Here is a 16,168-nt window from a genome sequence, read left to right on the forward strand (position 1 = left end):
ACGAGCGGGGGGCGCCGGCCGGGGCGCTGGGCGCGCAGTGGCGAGGAGGCAGGCCCCCGGCGGCCCGGCCGCGGAGTCCCGGGCGGTCGCCAAGAGGGTTAACCTAGAGTCGGGCGGCGCAGCGCGCAGAGCCAGCCCCGCGGCCGGCTTATTGGGCCAGCGCGCGGAGAGACAGGGGTCTGCAGCAAATCACGAACTAATTGATTAAGGCGAGCGGGTTTGAATAGCGCTGGCCCGGTGCCAATCGCCTTTCAAAGAGCCCCTCTATGATTAATCGCAATGCATTATTGATAATCATAATTATAGCAGGACACATGCGCGCTGTGCCCGGGGCCGGGGAGCCGGGGAGGGGGCGGGCGGGCCGGCGGGCGGGGGGAGCCGCCGCCGCCGCTCGATTTCCGTAATTTTGAGAAGATTTTTTTTTAGTAATTTTTTATTCTGCCCCAGCTGATGTTTGAGCCAGCATGTCGCGGAGGAAGCAAGCGAAGCCTCAACATTTCCAATCCGACCCTGAAGTGGCCTCGCTCCCCCGGCGAGATGGTGAGTGCTCCGGCCCGCGCTGCGGACACACAGACACGCACTCACACACACACTCGGACCCACGCACACGCGGCGGGTCCCGCGCCCACCGCCGTTCTCGCCTTCTACACTCGGCGCGTCTGATTTTATTTCATGCTTCCTCGATTTCAATTTGCCGGGCCAGGTTTCCCCCTGTCCCGGGAGAACCAGCTATCCCGGCTGGAGCTTTCCGGAGTTCCGAGTCCTCGATTGGGCGGAGTAGGGTCGACCCGGCTGGCTCTCTCCTCCGCCCAGCGGGTCCGAGGAGCCGCGGCCACGACCCTAGAGCCCCGAGGGGCGATCTCGCGGGCAGAAGCCATCCGTGGCTGTCCACGCGAGGTCTCTCCCGCTCCCCGCGCGCCACCCTGGTCCCCGGGTTGGGCCTCTGTCGCCTGGGCCTCGCCGCCAAGCCCTGCGGCCAACGTTAAAGAAGTTTACTTCGTGCGGGTGGCTGATCGCCGAGCGCGTGGGGAACTCGCCGTATCCCCCCCCAAACTCTCTCGTTCCCCACTTGGCTAGCGGGCGCAATGTAGTATCTTTGGGGGTTCCGAGCCGTGAGAGCTGGGGATTGGGTGAAGAAGCGACATCCTGGGGTCGCGGCCGAGTGCTGCCGGTCGCTCTGGAGACTGGCTTAGGGACAGGGAAGTGTCGCTTGGTCCGGCTTCCCAAGTTTGTCCTCCTGTCGTCTCTCTCCACACTTGCACCCATAACCCGTCAATGCCGGGATTGGATGTGTGCTCCCTACGTATTATGGAGTCCCATCCTTCCCGACCCGTTCTGGAAAGGGTCGTTGGACACTTCCTCGGGTCCCGGGTGTTAACCCGCCAGCCCCCTGGAGCTAGCCGGGCGACGAAGGCAGGACTCCGAAAGGACGGGATGAGTCGGGAAAAGTTTGTGTGCGGGAACTGTGGCCTAGAATAGGAGAGATCGCACCGGGAACTGGGACTACTGAGGGAAGACCCCTGTCCGACCCCAGCTTGACCTGAGCTGTTTCAGGGCAGAGTTTCCGAGCTCCCAGGCCAGAGGCTCCGCTCTGTCCCGGGGTCACCGGGCTCTGTGCCTGACTCTCCGCTGCGTCGGCCGGAGAGGGACCCGACCCGAGGCTCGGCGGCTCCAGCCGCCCCTCGGGATCCTTGATCCCGGACGAGGAAGAGGGAGCTGCACCCCAGCCGAGCTCGGAAGCGTGACCTGAGATCCTCACCTCTGGTCACTCCGCTCTGCGGGCGCTGGAGCCCCACGTCGCAGGCTCCGTCCCCAGAGGCCTGGCTCTGAGCGGCTGTAGGTGCGGGGACGCGAGCGACATGGGACCGCCAGCTTACTTCCTCCTCGCTGTTAGGAGAGGGCAGTCCTGGTGTCCTGAGACACCTGGACATTTTTTTCAGGCGACCTGAGAGCCATTAAGGCAACTGTTTCGCCCAGCACCTTTTAAAGCTCGATACCTCACTAGTGTGAATCTCCGAGCCCTCCGGAAAGATCCCTTGAAACACACCCGGCTTCCCACCCCAAAAGAACCGGTTTGAGGGTAAAACCAGATGAGATTAGCCAAGGCCGCAGCGACCACTCGAACTATTTTTGTGGATTTTCTCAGATAGTTTCTTAGGCTTCCTGACGCCCCCACAACAATCTTTCCTAAAGTGAGGCCTTTGCACCGGGATGCTGTTAAAACTTAACAATTTGCATATACAGGGGGGGGGTACAACCTGGAGGAAGAGAGGTGTTTTTTTTGGTTTTTGATTTTTTTTTTTTTAATTTGTACTGGTTGTTCGGATTTTCCACGCAAAACATTTCAAAACTAACACCAACCACCTCGGGCTTCGGAAGAAAAGATGCTTGCTAGTTCTTTGCTTTGAGTCTGGATCTGGAATTTTTAATAGTTAAAGCTTCTCATAAAGCGATAGCATTAAAGGAATTCACTGCCTCTTACAATTATTATTTACTAGAACTTTTTTTTTTTTAGTTTATTTGAGCTTTGAGGTAAGTTAATTAAGGAACTGAATCAAGTTTCCTTTCTTTCTATTCCTTCTTTTTCACTTAATTTCTCCCTTTTTCTTCCTAAGAGCTGGCTCATTGTCGACAAAGCAGTGATTATCCTGGACACCCTAGGAAACACCCCTCCCGGGCCAGTTCTTTACTCCCCCCTTTTCTTCAGTAGTAATAGTTTTAGGTTATGACTGTTTTTACATGGCTGAACAATAAGTTTGAGAAAAGTTGCCTAGAGGGCAGGTTTTGTAATAGGGTTACAGGATTTAGTGTGCTGTAACAGTACTCCTACACAAGCTGCCCTCCCCGCCAGCTGACAGTCAGGAGGGCCCGCCATGCCCCAAATCTTTTCATTTGGGAATAGTTGTGAGATGCATAGGAGTGAAGTTCATGACAGCTCTCACATTTGCTTTTAAAAGTCGACTCTTCCCGCAGCGAGTCCAGCAATCTCCATCTATTTCCCTCCACAGAACATGTGCCTGGGAAGGCGCTGCTGGGCGGTGGGGTTTTTACTTTGGAAGGCAATCCCTTACTCAGATGCCAGCCTTACCCTTCCTCCTGTCTCAAGAGGGTCTTATTACAGGCAGCACATGAAATATCAGACATTACCAAACTAGATCTTGCGTAGGCCCTTCTTCCGTGTTGTCCCCCCAAACGGTCTGACTTCTACACAGAGTGAAACCTAGAAAAGTTTTCAGAGCCAGCCACAGTGGTCCTGAAGCAGCCACTCTGCCTCTACGGTCCGTGGCCTCATCCATAAATATGTAGAATGTGTCGTGTTTGAGTTTTACAAAGAAAGCTGGGCCTTGCTAAGTAGCCATTCTGACACCTCCACTCGATTTAAAAAAAAAAAAAGATTATCAAGTTGATCTTAGATTATTTAGTTAATCTTAGAACCTTGATAGTTTATTCTACTTGAGTATTTCTGTATTATTTTTATTTTTCCTGTTTCTTATGAAATCTAGGCTGTGGTAAGCAGGGTTCATCTCTTAAAAGATATTCAACAAGTCTCCAGTTACTCGTAGATAGATAAGTAACCTTGGAAGGATTATTTACCATGATGGATAAGTCTTGGGAAAGGGAATCTGTGAATCTAATGATTTAATATGTGGTTACTTTTCTTTGAGTTTGGATTTCCAGGTGCGTGCCTCTGTGTGTGTGTGTGTGTGTGTGTGTGTGTGTGTGTGTGTGTGTGTGTGTGTGTGTGTGAAGGTTTTTGTTTGGTTTGGTTCACTCCATTTGGTGATGGTGTCAAGATTCCTACAGTTTCTGACAGGCCCCATTCTGACTCCCTTCGTTTAAGTATTTTTGCTGCTCAGCTTTTTAAAGAAAAGGATATTAGAAAACACTTAAAACATCGGGAATTGAGGAGAAAGCATTGACTCTCCTAAGAAATACCTGAAAAAAAAACCTTCTTACTCATATTAATAAAGAAATTCTATTATTTACCAAGGTAATTTGCTCATTGTAAGTAGTTTAATGACCGCACATTGATTTCTGGGCCCAAAAGGTTAGAGAGGACTGTAATGAATTCTCTCTTTAAAAACAAAACAAAACAAAACAAAAACACAAAACCCTGACACCTGCAAGATAAGGCAGTTAGAAAGAATTCATATTTCATCAAGCCTATTTTAAGTTTGGCATAATAGAAGATTCTGGATGAGAAAATGTGAACTGTTTTTTGGTCTTGTTTTGTTTTGTTGAGATTTGCTTCAGGCTGCAAATACTTTCTAAAACGTTAAAAAACAAACATACGGCAAAGCCTGATCAAGGAAGGAGATAAACTGTGCGAAGGTGGCTTTTCGGTCTTGAGCATTTGTTGGTGTATTTTACATCCAGTTTCTGCAATGGCTCAGGGCACAAGTCCCAAATTATAGGGTGCTGTTTGGGAAGCTGTTTCTTTTCTCTTTGGTTGGAGGCTTCAGAGTTGTCTTTTTACTAACAATATCCTTCAGAAGTCAAAAGCCCACATTTTTCTGGTAGAGAGTCTGGAGTGCTGTGGGAGGAGGGATTCAGGCAGGTTCCGGGTTTCAAAATTTAGCCAATCTCACTCAGTGTGTAGTAACCAGAAAAATCGAAATTCTTCTGCAGCCTAAACGTGGTTTTTCCGACACAGTCCCTGGTGCAGAAAGCCTGTGTTCCAAAATGTTCTTCTTCGAGGAGAGAGAAAAGGACTGAGGCTTGACGCTCCTCCCCCCAAGAAAGGAAAAAAGTTGGTGTGCCAGGCTTTAGAAAACCTGGACGTGTAGAGCTGTTTTAACCTTTGCCAGCCTCCTCCCATGCAGAGGTGACAAGGTCCAGATCATAATGTGTCCTTCAGTGTCTTCCCGGTGACCCCCAATTTGAGTCTTGCTAGTCACTTAGCAGGAACTTGGTAGTTTATTTTAGTTTCTCCTTATCAGCTTGGCTTTTTTTTCCTAACCTTATTCCCCTGCCACCCCCAGATGCCAGACCCCCAAAGGGGAAGATTGACAGGTAGTTCCCACGGCTCAGCCTCACCCTCCAACAACAGGGATTTAGTTTCTTGTGACTTTGCCAATGTTTGTGTAGTCAGTGTTTAGATCTCGCCTTAAGGAGTCTCTCTTTTACGCGTCACTGGAATAGGAAAGCCACAAAGCAGTTTGTGAACAAACCCTTGCTGTTGGATCCCCATCTAGTGTTCAGTTTGAATCATCCATGGGGAAGACATTTTCCCCTTTCATTGTGAGCCAGAGGTGGGCCTGGACCAGAACTTTAAATGGAGTATCTTGTCCATGTTATTTTTTTTTCCCAGAGATTTCTCTTGTTTCCTTCCACACAACCAGGGCTGGCACTGTAAACTTGAAGGAGGCCAGTTCATTTGTCATTTGATTGCATGCTGGATAAAAGGAACTTCAGACATTACAGAAAATATGTGCAGCATATGTCGTATTTACAGCTTTTTTTTTTCTGGAACCTTAAGTTGGACATTCAGATCCTGCTTTAAAAAATAAAACAAAAAGATATCGCATCACTCAATCAAATATGTTCATGACCACCTCTGCAAGCAGGTCTGTGGGAAGGAACAGCCTGTTAAAATTAGGGGCCCCAAGTCCACTATTGTTTGAATTCTATTAAGAAATGCTAATGCAGTCTTAAGGTACTGGCAAGTAGTGTTAAGTATCTTTCTGAGGCCCTACCAGAGAGAAAACTAAATCTGGTAGAGCCTGGTGGTTGGTTTCTAGTTTTTTGTTTTGTTTTGCTTTGCTTTGCTTTGCTTTCTGTTTTGTTTTTGTTTTCCTTTTTTTCTTTTCCTGACTGGCTGAACCTTTCTATGCAAGGCATAGTTTTATTTTTGCTTTCCGAGTAGACAGGCTGCAACACTTTATTTTCCTGCTTCCAAATTCTGCTGCATTTGGTTAAGAGAATAAAAAGTGACAAATTTGAATTGGGTACCTAAATAGTTCAGCAAGAGCTTAAACATCTGGAATTTTAGTGTCAATTTGGTAACGATACAATATCTCCTCCTTCCTTCAAAAAAGAAGAGAAATTCTAAGCATCTTTTGGGGTTTGCTGGGGGTTGGGGGGAAGCTCTTCCTTTGTAAATGTTCTTATCTGGCTGGAATTACACCATTTATGTGAATGCAAAATCCAGAGAAAAGGATCTGGAATGTGATTTTCACCACAATAGGAGGAACAAGGGAACTGTAGTTACTATAAGGAGGTCACAGTTGCCATCTGTGTAACGAAAGTATTGAAAGAGATACAAGAACACAGGTGTGTGTGTGTGTGTGTGTGTGTGTGTGTGTGTGTGTGTGTCTGCCTGCTTGTTATCTAATTGCAACTTTTAGTAATTGGGGCTAAAGATCCATGCTGGTTTCCCTGGCCTATCTTCTTTCTCTTGGAACTACTTCGCTGGAATTCTGTTCACATCGCAGATAGGTTTAAAGTTAGGCACTGGAGAGAGGAGCAACACCTGCTTCTGAACTGAATCAAAATAGATGCCAGGATTTGGGAGGAAGCAGATTGTTCATAAGCATCAGGAAATTAAATTAGCTGATGGTACAGTGAGATCAAATGTCAGCTTACTAAATTGTGAAAATCGAAGCTCAAATATGGCCAACTTTTTCAGAGGGGCTCTCTCTCAGAAGCAAGTAGGCATTAATGTCTAAGCGTCTATATTTTCCATCTAATTAGCATAATCCTAAATATAAAAATGTTCAGTTTGAAAAACTTGAAAATTCTCTCAAGTGAGTCTTACAGCGGCACAAATGTAGAACCCCAGTGCAGGGAAGTAGTAATCGGTGTAACCTTCTAAAGTAACCTTCCTTTTATTTTTTTTCTATATATTATGAGAATATCAGATATTTGCAAGTTATAAAGAATTAAAATGCCCTTTAACCGTGAGCACAGATGTGCTAAATATTTGAAGCAACCACATTGTAATGTGTACAATTGATGAAGTCAGTTTTCTGATTTCCCTTGCTGGTTATTTAGTTCTGAATCTGTCATTATTTGTCTAAGCCCAGCTGACCAAGCAAAACTGTGTTTTAAAGTGGCTTTATGTTTTGATAAATGTGAGCTGGTTGAAAAGTATTTTCCACTGAATGCAGAGCTTAATAGAACATGCTGACATAATAGTTTTAATGCATTTTGTTGAAAATGTGTGAACAAACAGAATAGCTTTTGTTCCTTCATAATTGGCTGTAAAAGTAGATGGAAACATAACCATTACATATGGAAATGTGCAAAGAGAAAGAAATAACATTTCTGTTGAATATATTAGGAATTGCGTTTCGTAGTTTAAAATAAGCATCTGAAATGGGGGCATCATTTAAAATCAGTTGTCAAAATACGAAGCTTCACACAGAATTTTTTGTCACATCATTTTTGTCCCGAGTGAAGCAGGGTAACTTTAGCAAATTTCGTTTAATATTTTGTTTGTATTATTTCAAGGCAGAAGGAAGAGACAGAACGTGCTTAAAACAGCACCTTCAGCAAGCATGGGAATCTGCTGCCAATTAGGATGATTAAACATTAAATTAAAACTGAATCATTATTGGTATTTTCTGCTACAACTGCGATTTGTTTGGTGTTGTTAATGCATGTTGCGCTGTGACCCCGTGTAGATTTAAAGATGGGGATTAGGAAAGCTGGCTTATTAAATATAACTCAGCCACTAAAGTAACTCTCCCAGTGAGAAGAGTGTGCATGCGACGCTCTGCTCCTCAGACCAGCACGCTGTACCAGGGGCCCTAATCAACCTCAGTATCACTCCAGGCAGATAGAGTTAAGGAATTTTCACAAGTCACTGTTTAGGTGTTAATTGTATTTTCTGAAATGCAAAACTCTTCCTAGCTTTTTAGATACTTAATCCAGAAAGGTAACCTCTGGCTCTTTTGACTGCACTCTGGGTTGACTGGGATTTGTGGGGTAGGCAGCATTTTGATTTCCCATGTATTCATATCTGCAATTACTTTTTTTTTTCTCCTCCTGCAAGTTTTCTAGAAGATTCAATTTGGAAGTCATGGAAACTACCTATTATCTGATTCAGCTCTGTAGAAAAGCATGCAGGGAGGTAATCCTTGAATTAAACAGTTTTTTTTTTTCACAGCCTTGGAGATGACCACACACCATTTGTACAACAGGAGCTGGTGTTCCCCATGCTGAACAAACAAGGGGATGCCATCCTGTCTTTGAATAGGATGTTAGCTTGGAGTTGGAGATTTTGATGTTTAATTTACAAATGGATCTTAGTGAGAAGACATCTGAGCAACCAGTGAAGCCAAACAATCAAGGAATGTGGATGTGTGTGTGTGGATGTAAGATATATATCTTATCTTATATATCACGCACACACGCGCGCATGTGTGTGTGTGTGTGTGTGTGTATGTGTGTGTGTGTGTGTGTGTGTGTGTGTGTGTGTGTGTTCAGGATAAAAAGCAAAGTATTTTTAAAGGCATTCAGACAAGAATTGCCAAATTCTCCTGCGAGCACTATTTCTTAAGGAAGGGACGACTTTTCAGCACATTCCTCCTCAGCTAGTATTTAGCAGAACAGTGGATGCCACGCCAGTTTTTAGAGACAGAAAGACCACCTTTGTGGAGTTACTTAGAACGTCGCCCCTTGGAACGTGATGTCATCTCTTCTTTGCTTAGGAGAATGAGCAGCAGAGCTCATCCCTGAATTTGAAAAATACGTGTCTGTCGGGTGATACATGGATACCAGACAAGGATTACAATCCCGAGTTCGCTTCATTTTGCATGTGTGGGTGTTGCTTTCTAGTTTGAAGTGAGTCTGTTCCCAGTGAGACTGAGCTGTGTTTGTCACCACTGGCCTGAGCTCAGGTTCCAGGCAGGGACTTGAGGTGATTCTGAAGTCATCAGTCCCCAGCTGGGTGATATGCATTTTTCCCCCTTGTCAACAACTGATTGGAACCTGAATGACTACAAATTAGTTTAGTGACAGAACAGAGTGCCACAGATATCTTTGCATCAGCTGAAAATGAATAAGGTTGACAGAAACTCAAGAGCCTAATAAGTCCTCAGTGTGCTTGAGGGACCCTCTCCCGGCAAGTAGACAATCAGTGTATAAAATATTGGAAATCAATATTTTGCTATGGAATTTCATTATGTACCAATGTCCTCCCTTCATGGTATTTTATATTTTGATGAATTATCTAACGGCCTTAAGTATCCAAAATACCAGCTGGACAGGAGTCCCCCAGCATCCCAGGAAACACGGCCTGGCTTTCAGGGGCCACATTTGGAGTTTTGCAGATAGGAAACGTTTATGGCCCTCTCTATCATTTTCAAGTCGTTACTGATAGTCTGTCCTGGCTTCGTTTTAACCCTGCACTTTTTTGATGTTTATAGGGGACACAGAGAAGTGTCAACCAAGTCGCCCCACTAAGAGCAAGGATGCCCACGTCTGTGGCCGGTGCTGCGCTGAATTCTTTGAATTATCAGACCTTCTGCTCCACAAAAAGAGCTGCACTAAGAATCAATTAGTTTTGATTGTCAATGAAAGTCCAGCCTCCCCACCAAAAACCTTCCCTCCTGGCCCGTCTCTCAATAACCCTGACGAGCAAATGAAAGACGTGGTCAATAAAGCAGACCAAGAAGACGGCAGTGACCTTTCAGAACACAAGGGACTTGACAGGGAAGAGTCCATGGAGGTGGAGGTCCCAGTCGTCGCCACCACCACCACCACCACCACTACCACCGGCGGCGGAGGCAGCAGTGGCAGCACTGTGAGCGGTGTCACCAGCATCATCACCCCAAGCTGCCACAGCGGCTCTTCCACGGGTACCTCAGCGATCACAACCTCTCTACCTCAACTCGGGGACCTGACGACACTGGGCAACTTCTCGGTGATCAACAGCAACGTCATCATTGAGAATCTCCAGAGCACCAAGGTGGCGGTGGCCCAGTTCTCCCAGGAAGCGAGGTGTGGGGGCGCCTCCGGAGGCAAGCTGCTCATCTCAACCCTCATGGAGCAACTCCTGGCTCTGCAGCAGCAGCAGATCCACCAGCTGCAGCTCATAGAGCAGATTCGGCACCAAATACTGCTGCTGGCTTCTCAGAGCGCAGACCTGCCAGCGCCTTCTGTCCCTTCTCAAGGTACTTTACGAACATCTGCCAACCCCTTGACCACACTGAGCTCCCATTTGTCCCAGCAGCTGGCGGTGGCCGCTGGGTTAGCACAGAGCCTTGCTAGCCAATCTGCCAACATCAGCGGTGTGAAGCAGCTCCCCCCAGTCCAGCTACCTCAGAGCAGCGCGGGCGCCATCGTCACGCCCAGTAGTGGCACTTCTCCCAACGTGAGCATCGTGACGGCTGCAGTTCCCACCCCGTCCTCAGAAAAAGTGGCTTCCAATGCTGGTGCCTCCCATGTCAGCTCCCCGGCCGTCTCAGCATCCTCCTCACCAGCATTCGCAATAAGCAGTCTGTTGAGTCCTGCATCTAACCCACTTCTACCTCAGCCAACCCCAGCCAACGCTGTTTTTCCTACCCCTTTGCCTAACATTGCAACAACCGCAGAAGATTTGAACTCCCTGTCTGCCTTGGCCCAGCAAAGAAAAAGCAAGCCACCAAATGTCACTGCCTTTGAAGCGAAAAGCACTTCAGACGAGGCATTCTTTAAACACAAGTGCAGGTTCTGTGCAAAGGTCTTTGGGAGTGACAGTGCCTTGCAGATCCACTTGCGCTCCCATACTGGAGAGAGGCCATTCAAGTGTAACATCTGTGGGAACAGGTTCTCCACCAAGGGCAACCTGAAAGTCCATTTCCAGCGCCACAAAGAGAAGTACCCCCACATCCAGATGAACCCGTACCCCGTACCGGAACACCTGGACAACGTCCCCACGAGCACCGGCATCCCCTACGGCATGTCCATTCCTCCAGAGAAGCCAGTCACCAGCTGGCTAGACACCAAGCCAGTCCTGCCCACTCTGACCACTTCTGTTGGCCTTCCATTGCCTCCGACCCTCCCAAGCCTCACGCCATTCATCAAGACGGAGGAGCCAGCCCCCATCCCTATTAGCCATTCTGCTGTCAGTCCCCAAGGCTCAGTCAAAAGTGACTCTGGGGCCCCTGATCTGGCCACAAGAAACCCCAGTGGGGTCCCAGAGGAAACTGAAGGGTCAGCCATGCCACCCTTTGGTGGCAAAGGTGAAGAGAGTAACGTGACAAGCTCCGTCCCGCCAGCGGGCAACAGTACCCTGAACTCTCCGGTGGCCGACGGTGGCCCAGGAGGGACCAACTTCACCAACCCTCTGTTGCCCCTCATGTCTGAGCAGTTCAAGGCCAAGTTTCCTTTCGGGGGACTCTTAGATTCAGCCCAGGCCTCAGAGACATCCAAGCTGCAGCAGTTGGTAGAAAACATCGACAAGAAGGCCACCGACCCCAATGAGTGTATTATCTGCCACCGGGTCCTCAGCTGTCAGAGCGCCTTGAAAATGCACTACCGCACACACACTGGGGAGAGGCCCTTCAAGTGTAAGATCTGTGGCCGGGCTTTCACCACGAAAGGGAACCTCAAGACCCACTACAGCGTCCATCGGGCCATGCCTCCACTCAGAGTCCAGCATTCCTGCCCCATCTGTCAGAAGAAGTTCACAAACGCAGTGGTCCTCCAACAGCATATCCGTATGCACATGGGAGGTCAGATCCCAAACACCCCGGTCCCTGACAACTACCCCGAGTCCATGGAGTCCGACACGGGCTCCTTTGACGAGAAAAATTTCGATGACTTAGACAACTTCTCAGATGAGAATATGGAAGAGTGTCCTGAGGGCAGCATCCCGGATACACCCAAGTCAGCGGACGCTTCCCAAGACAGCCTGTCGTCTTCGCCTCTGCCCCTCGAGATGTCGAGCATCGCTGCTTTGGAAAATCAGATGAAGATGATCAATGCTGGCCTGGCAGAGCAGCTGCAGGCCAGCCTGAAGTCAGTGGACAATGGATCCGTGGAAGGGGATGTGCTGACCAACGAGTCATCCTCCGTGGGTGGCGACATGGAGAGCCAGAGCGCAGGCAGCCCAGCCATCTCAGAGTCTACCTCTTCCATGCAGGCTCTGTCCCCGTCCAACAGCACCCAAGAATTCCACAAGTCACCCGGCGTGGAGGAAAAGCCACAGAGAGTGGGGTCAGGCGAGTTCGCCAATGGTCTGTCTCCCACCCCAGTGAACGGAGGTGCTTTAGACTTGACCTCTACTCACGCAGAGAAAATCATCAAAGAAGATTCTCTGGGAATCCTCTTCCCTTTCAGAGACCGGGGTAAATTTAAAAACACTGCTTGTGACATTTGTGGCAAAACCTTTGCTTGTCAGAGTGCCTTGGACATTCACTACAGAAGTCATACCAAAGAGAGACCGTTCATTTGCACAGTTTGCAACCGTGGCTTTTCCACGAAGGGTAATTTGAAGCAGCACATGTTGACACATCAGATGCGGGACCTACCCTCACAGCTCTTTGAGCCCAGTTCCAACCTCGGCCCCAATCAGAACTCTGCAGTGATTCCCGCCACCTCGCTGACATCTCTCATCAAAACAGAGGTCAACGGCTTTGTGCACGTTTCTCCTCAGGACAGTAAGGACGCCCCCACTAGTCATGTCCCTCAGGGGCCTCTGTCATCCTCTGCAACATCCCCGGTTCTGCTCCCAGCTCTGCCCCGGAGAACTCCCAAACAGCACTATTGTAACACATGTGGGAAAACCTTCTCTTCTTCGAGTGCCCTGCAGATCCACGAGAGAACTCACACTGGAGAGAAACCCTTTGCGTGCACTATCTGTGGAAGAGCATTTACAACAAAAGGCAATCTGAAGGTACCTGTTCAGCCTGCCCCCTACTGCCCCTAAGCCCTTCCCCATGCCCTTGGTTGATGATAGATGGCCCATGCTCCTGGAGCCCTTAGCTGCATAGTCAGGAGAAGGTTCTGGAAAGGGGACCTGCTCCACGCAGCTGAAGGGGGAGACATGGAGGAGCCTTGTGGGGTCAGGATCATGGCAGGGACAAGGGCAGCCTGTAGCTTGCTGCCTTTCCCGACGCCTTGAATAATTTGGTACCTACGCGTAGCAGCAGGCCTCTCTCTGCTGTCTAGCTTAAGTGCATCAAATGAATTGCTTTACCTACCAAATCAGACAGCCTGGCGTTGCCATGGGGTATTGATTAAAGACCTCCGTGTGGCCCGCACGCTGCCCATATCACTTAATAATTGCGGCTCTCTTCGGTGTATGCAGCTATTTTTCATAACCCCAGTCTAGCATGGTTTATTTTTCTAGAAACAGTAACATCACTCCTCGGCTAATGGGTATTATGATAATTGATTACACGACATTTCCTACTGATATGTGTTGGAAATAAAGCAAATACGCCCCGTTCTAGAGCAACAGTTGAGCACTCTCGCTGTGTACATTTTTCTGTTGACAGAGTATTCCTCTGGAGGTTGCTGCCAGTAATGCGGGATGAATAATTACTTTCTGGTCTTTCTCTCTGTGCAGGCCCTCCAATGGGCAATCAGTGAGGGTTACGTTCTTCCCATCTGAAAAGGACATCTACAGGGTAAAGGGTGTCAGATACAATACTTACCACTGCGATGAAAGTAGACATAACAATTCTAACCCTGAGAGGAGCTATCTGCGACTGCCTGGCTTGCTTGAGGCTATTATAAGCTAAATATGGGTAATAAAAAAAAAGAGTAAGTAAGGTGGAGTTAGCCTAGGAAAAGGAGAGCCAGCCCAGCGCTGCTGAGAGCAAACATGTTATTACTAGACCCTGGGAGTGGATGGTTCCTGGTGTCTTTTCTCCTGTCTGTCATGTAATAAGAATAGACATTTAGGCCACTTGCTTTGTCCGGTGTTGGGATATGAGTTGAGACAGATATAGCTATTAAGCCCCTGGCTCTCTCTTTTTTCTCCCCTTTTCTCTCTTCCCCAACCTACATCACAGGTCCACATGGGCACTCATATGTGGAATAGCACCCCTGCACGCCGGGGCCGGCGACTCTCAGTGGATGGCCCCATGACATTTCTAGGAGGCAATCCTGTCAAGTTCCCGGAAATGTTCCAGAAGGATCTGGCGGCGAGGTCAGGAAGCGGGGATCCGTCCAGCTTTTGGAACCAGTATACGGCAGCACTGTCCAACGGGCTAGCCATGAAGGCCAACGAGATCTCTGTCATTCAGAATGGTGGCATCCCTCCAATTCCCGGAAGCCTGGGCAGCGGGAGCAGCTCACCTATCAGTGGGCTGACAGGGAACGCAGAAAAGCTGGGGAATTCCGAACCCAGTGCCCCCCTGGCTGGCCTGGAGAAAATGGCGAGCAGCGAGAACGGAACCAACTTCCGTTTTACCCGCTTCGTGGAGGACAGCAAAGAAATAGTCACGAGCTAAAGCTGCCCGAGCCCAGAGCGCTTCCACTCAGAATGTCGCCCGAGGTTGCCTCCTGCCCCCGCCCCTAACCTTTTGGCCCACTGGGACTATGAACTGCATTATGAAGACATTCTTTTTGTACGTTGTTCAACCTCTAGAGTTCTAAGAAAGCTTATTTATTAGTGCTATAACCTTGCTTTGCAAACAGAGTGCAAGCATTAACTTTGGTCTTCTGTATTTTGGACTAAACACTAATGGACTAGAGTGCTCTGAGCTTGCGGTAACATTTATGGCAAACGCAAGTTGCCCTGCTAGGCGGTCTTAATCCGGCATTAACTTATTTTCTATATCCAGTTTAATATGAATCTGGTGTTGATGCAATGCCTCCGTGATACATTAGATCTCTAATAAAGTCTGTATATAAATGTACACTTTGATCCTGCTGGAAAATTTTATCAGCAAACACATTGTCTAATCTTTCCAAACAGATTTAAGGGAAGGACTTTTAAGTACATGCTGAACATTTGAAAGGCTTACGGTGGTTGTTTTTTTTCCCCCTTGTTGTTGTTTGTTTGTTTTTTTGTTTTGTTTTCATTTTGATTCTAAACTTCAACCTGCTTTTTTTGTTTTTGTTTTAGAGAGTTAACCATTTCCGTTTTGAACTATTTGTATTGTGCTTTTTACTTGAGTCATCTTCCATGTTAATAAGTTTCTGTACAGTAATAAGCACGCAGAATTCTTTAGAGGAAAAAAAAAACCACAAGTGTTGTTTTGGTAGTTGAAACTGAGACGTAGCATTTTTGCCTTGTAGGGTATATTCACAGTAGAAAACGTGTGCTGGAATTTCACAATGCTGCTAAGGATAGCAACTTGAACGACCTTCAGTGGAGAAATGTAGATGCTCTTGTATATACAATAAGAAATATCACTTTCATTAAAATGTACATATGTTCCTTACAAGAGCAAATGCTTCTTGATCAAGAGCAGGTATAGTGTTGGTTTATTTTGTATTAGGTATGGAAGGAAAAAAGTGGATTGCTACATGCACTTTCTTGGAAAGTTGAAAGGGGGGGTTCCAATTCTTTAACATTTAATACTTACTAACAACAGAGATACTGTAATTTTACTCAAGTAATCAAATACATTTTTTTTTTGCAACAGATAAAGCAACATATTGTGTCTGTGTTTTTAAAATACATTTCTATTTAGCCAGGGCCCTAAAGGTAGTTTAACATTTCCCTAGGTAGCTGTAAATTGTGAATGTGAGCTATTGTCTCTAAATAAGAAAAAAAAATTGTAAAAGGCATAACAGAATCGGGCTTGCATGCGCCTGCCTTTAGGTTTGGTTTTGGTTTTTTGTTTTTTTGGGGGGGTGGTGGTTTTTGTTTTGTTTTGTTGTTTGTTTTTTGTTTGCTTGTTTTTGAGATCTGGCGATCTAAACTATTTCACAATATCCATTTCTTGCTTGGGAATGCATTCTCATCTCCAGTCTTCTCCCACTCCATTTCCAAAGAGAGGGGAGAAAAAAAGCCTTAACTGTGGTGGGAGGCCTCATCCTGACAGGTAGGGCCTGTCCCTTAAACAGGATCTGTGGATTTCAGCTTTAACAGGCAGCTTGAGGGCCGCTGTTGCTGGAGACTTCCCCATGCAGCAGGGTTATATAATCTGACTAGAAACTGGGCCTCAACCCAGTATGTGAACATTTTCTTTATTTAATTAGTCTTTTAGGCATTTAAAAGCACACACATATTTAAAATGACAACAAAAAAAAATCTTATTATACAGAGCTGTAGGAGTCACTT

The 16,168-nt window shown here is 47.1% G+C and overlaps 1 protein-coding gene across 1 annotated transcript; it reads left to right on the forward strand.

Moving 5' to 3' along the window:
• Positions 1-464: 464 nt before the first annotated feature.
• Positions 465-14,387, forward strand: Sall1 (spalt like transcription factor 1). Its single transcript, XM_052167075.1, has 3 exons — positions 465-540; positions 9,372-12,823; positions 13,947-14,387. Exons 1-3 carry the CDS (start codon positions 465-467, stop codon positions 14,385-14,387), a joined length of 3,969 nt encoding a protein of 1,322 aa, XP_052023035.1.
• The last annotated feature ends 1,781 nt before the right edge of the window (positions 14,388-16,168 follow it).

The sequence above is a fragment of the Apodemus sylvaticus genome, chromosome 21 (assembly GCF_947179515.1).
Source record: "Apodemus sylvaticus chromosome 21, mApoSyl1.1, whole genome shotgun sequence".
In the NCBI taxonomy this organism is placed as follows: domain Eukaryota; kingdom Metazoa; phylum Chordata; class Mammalia; order Rodentia; family Muridae; genus Apodemus; species Apodemus sylvaticus.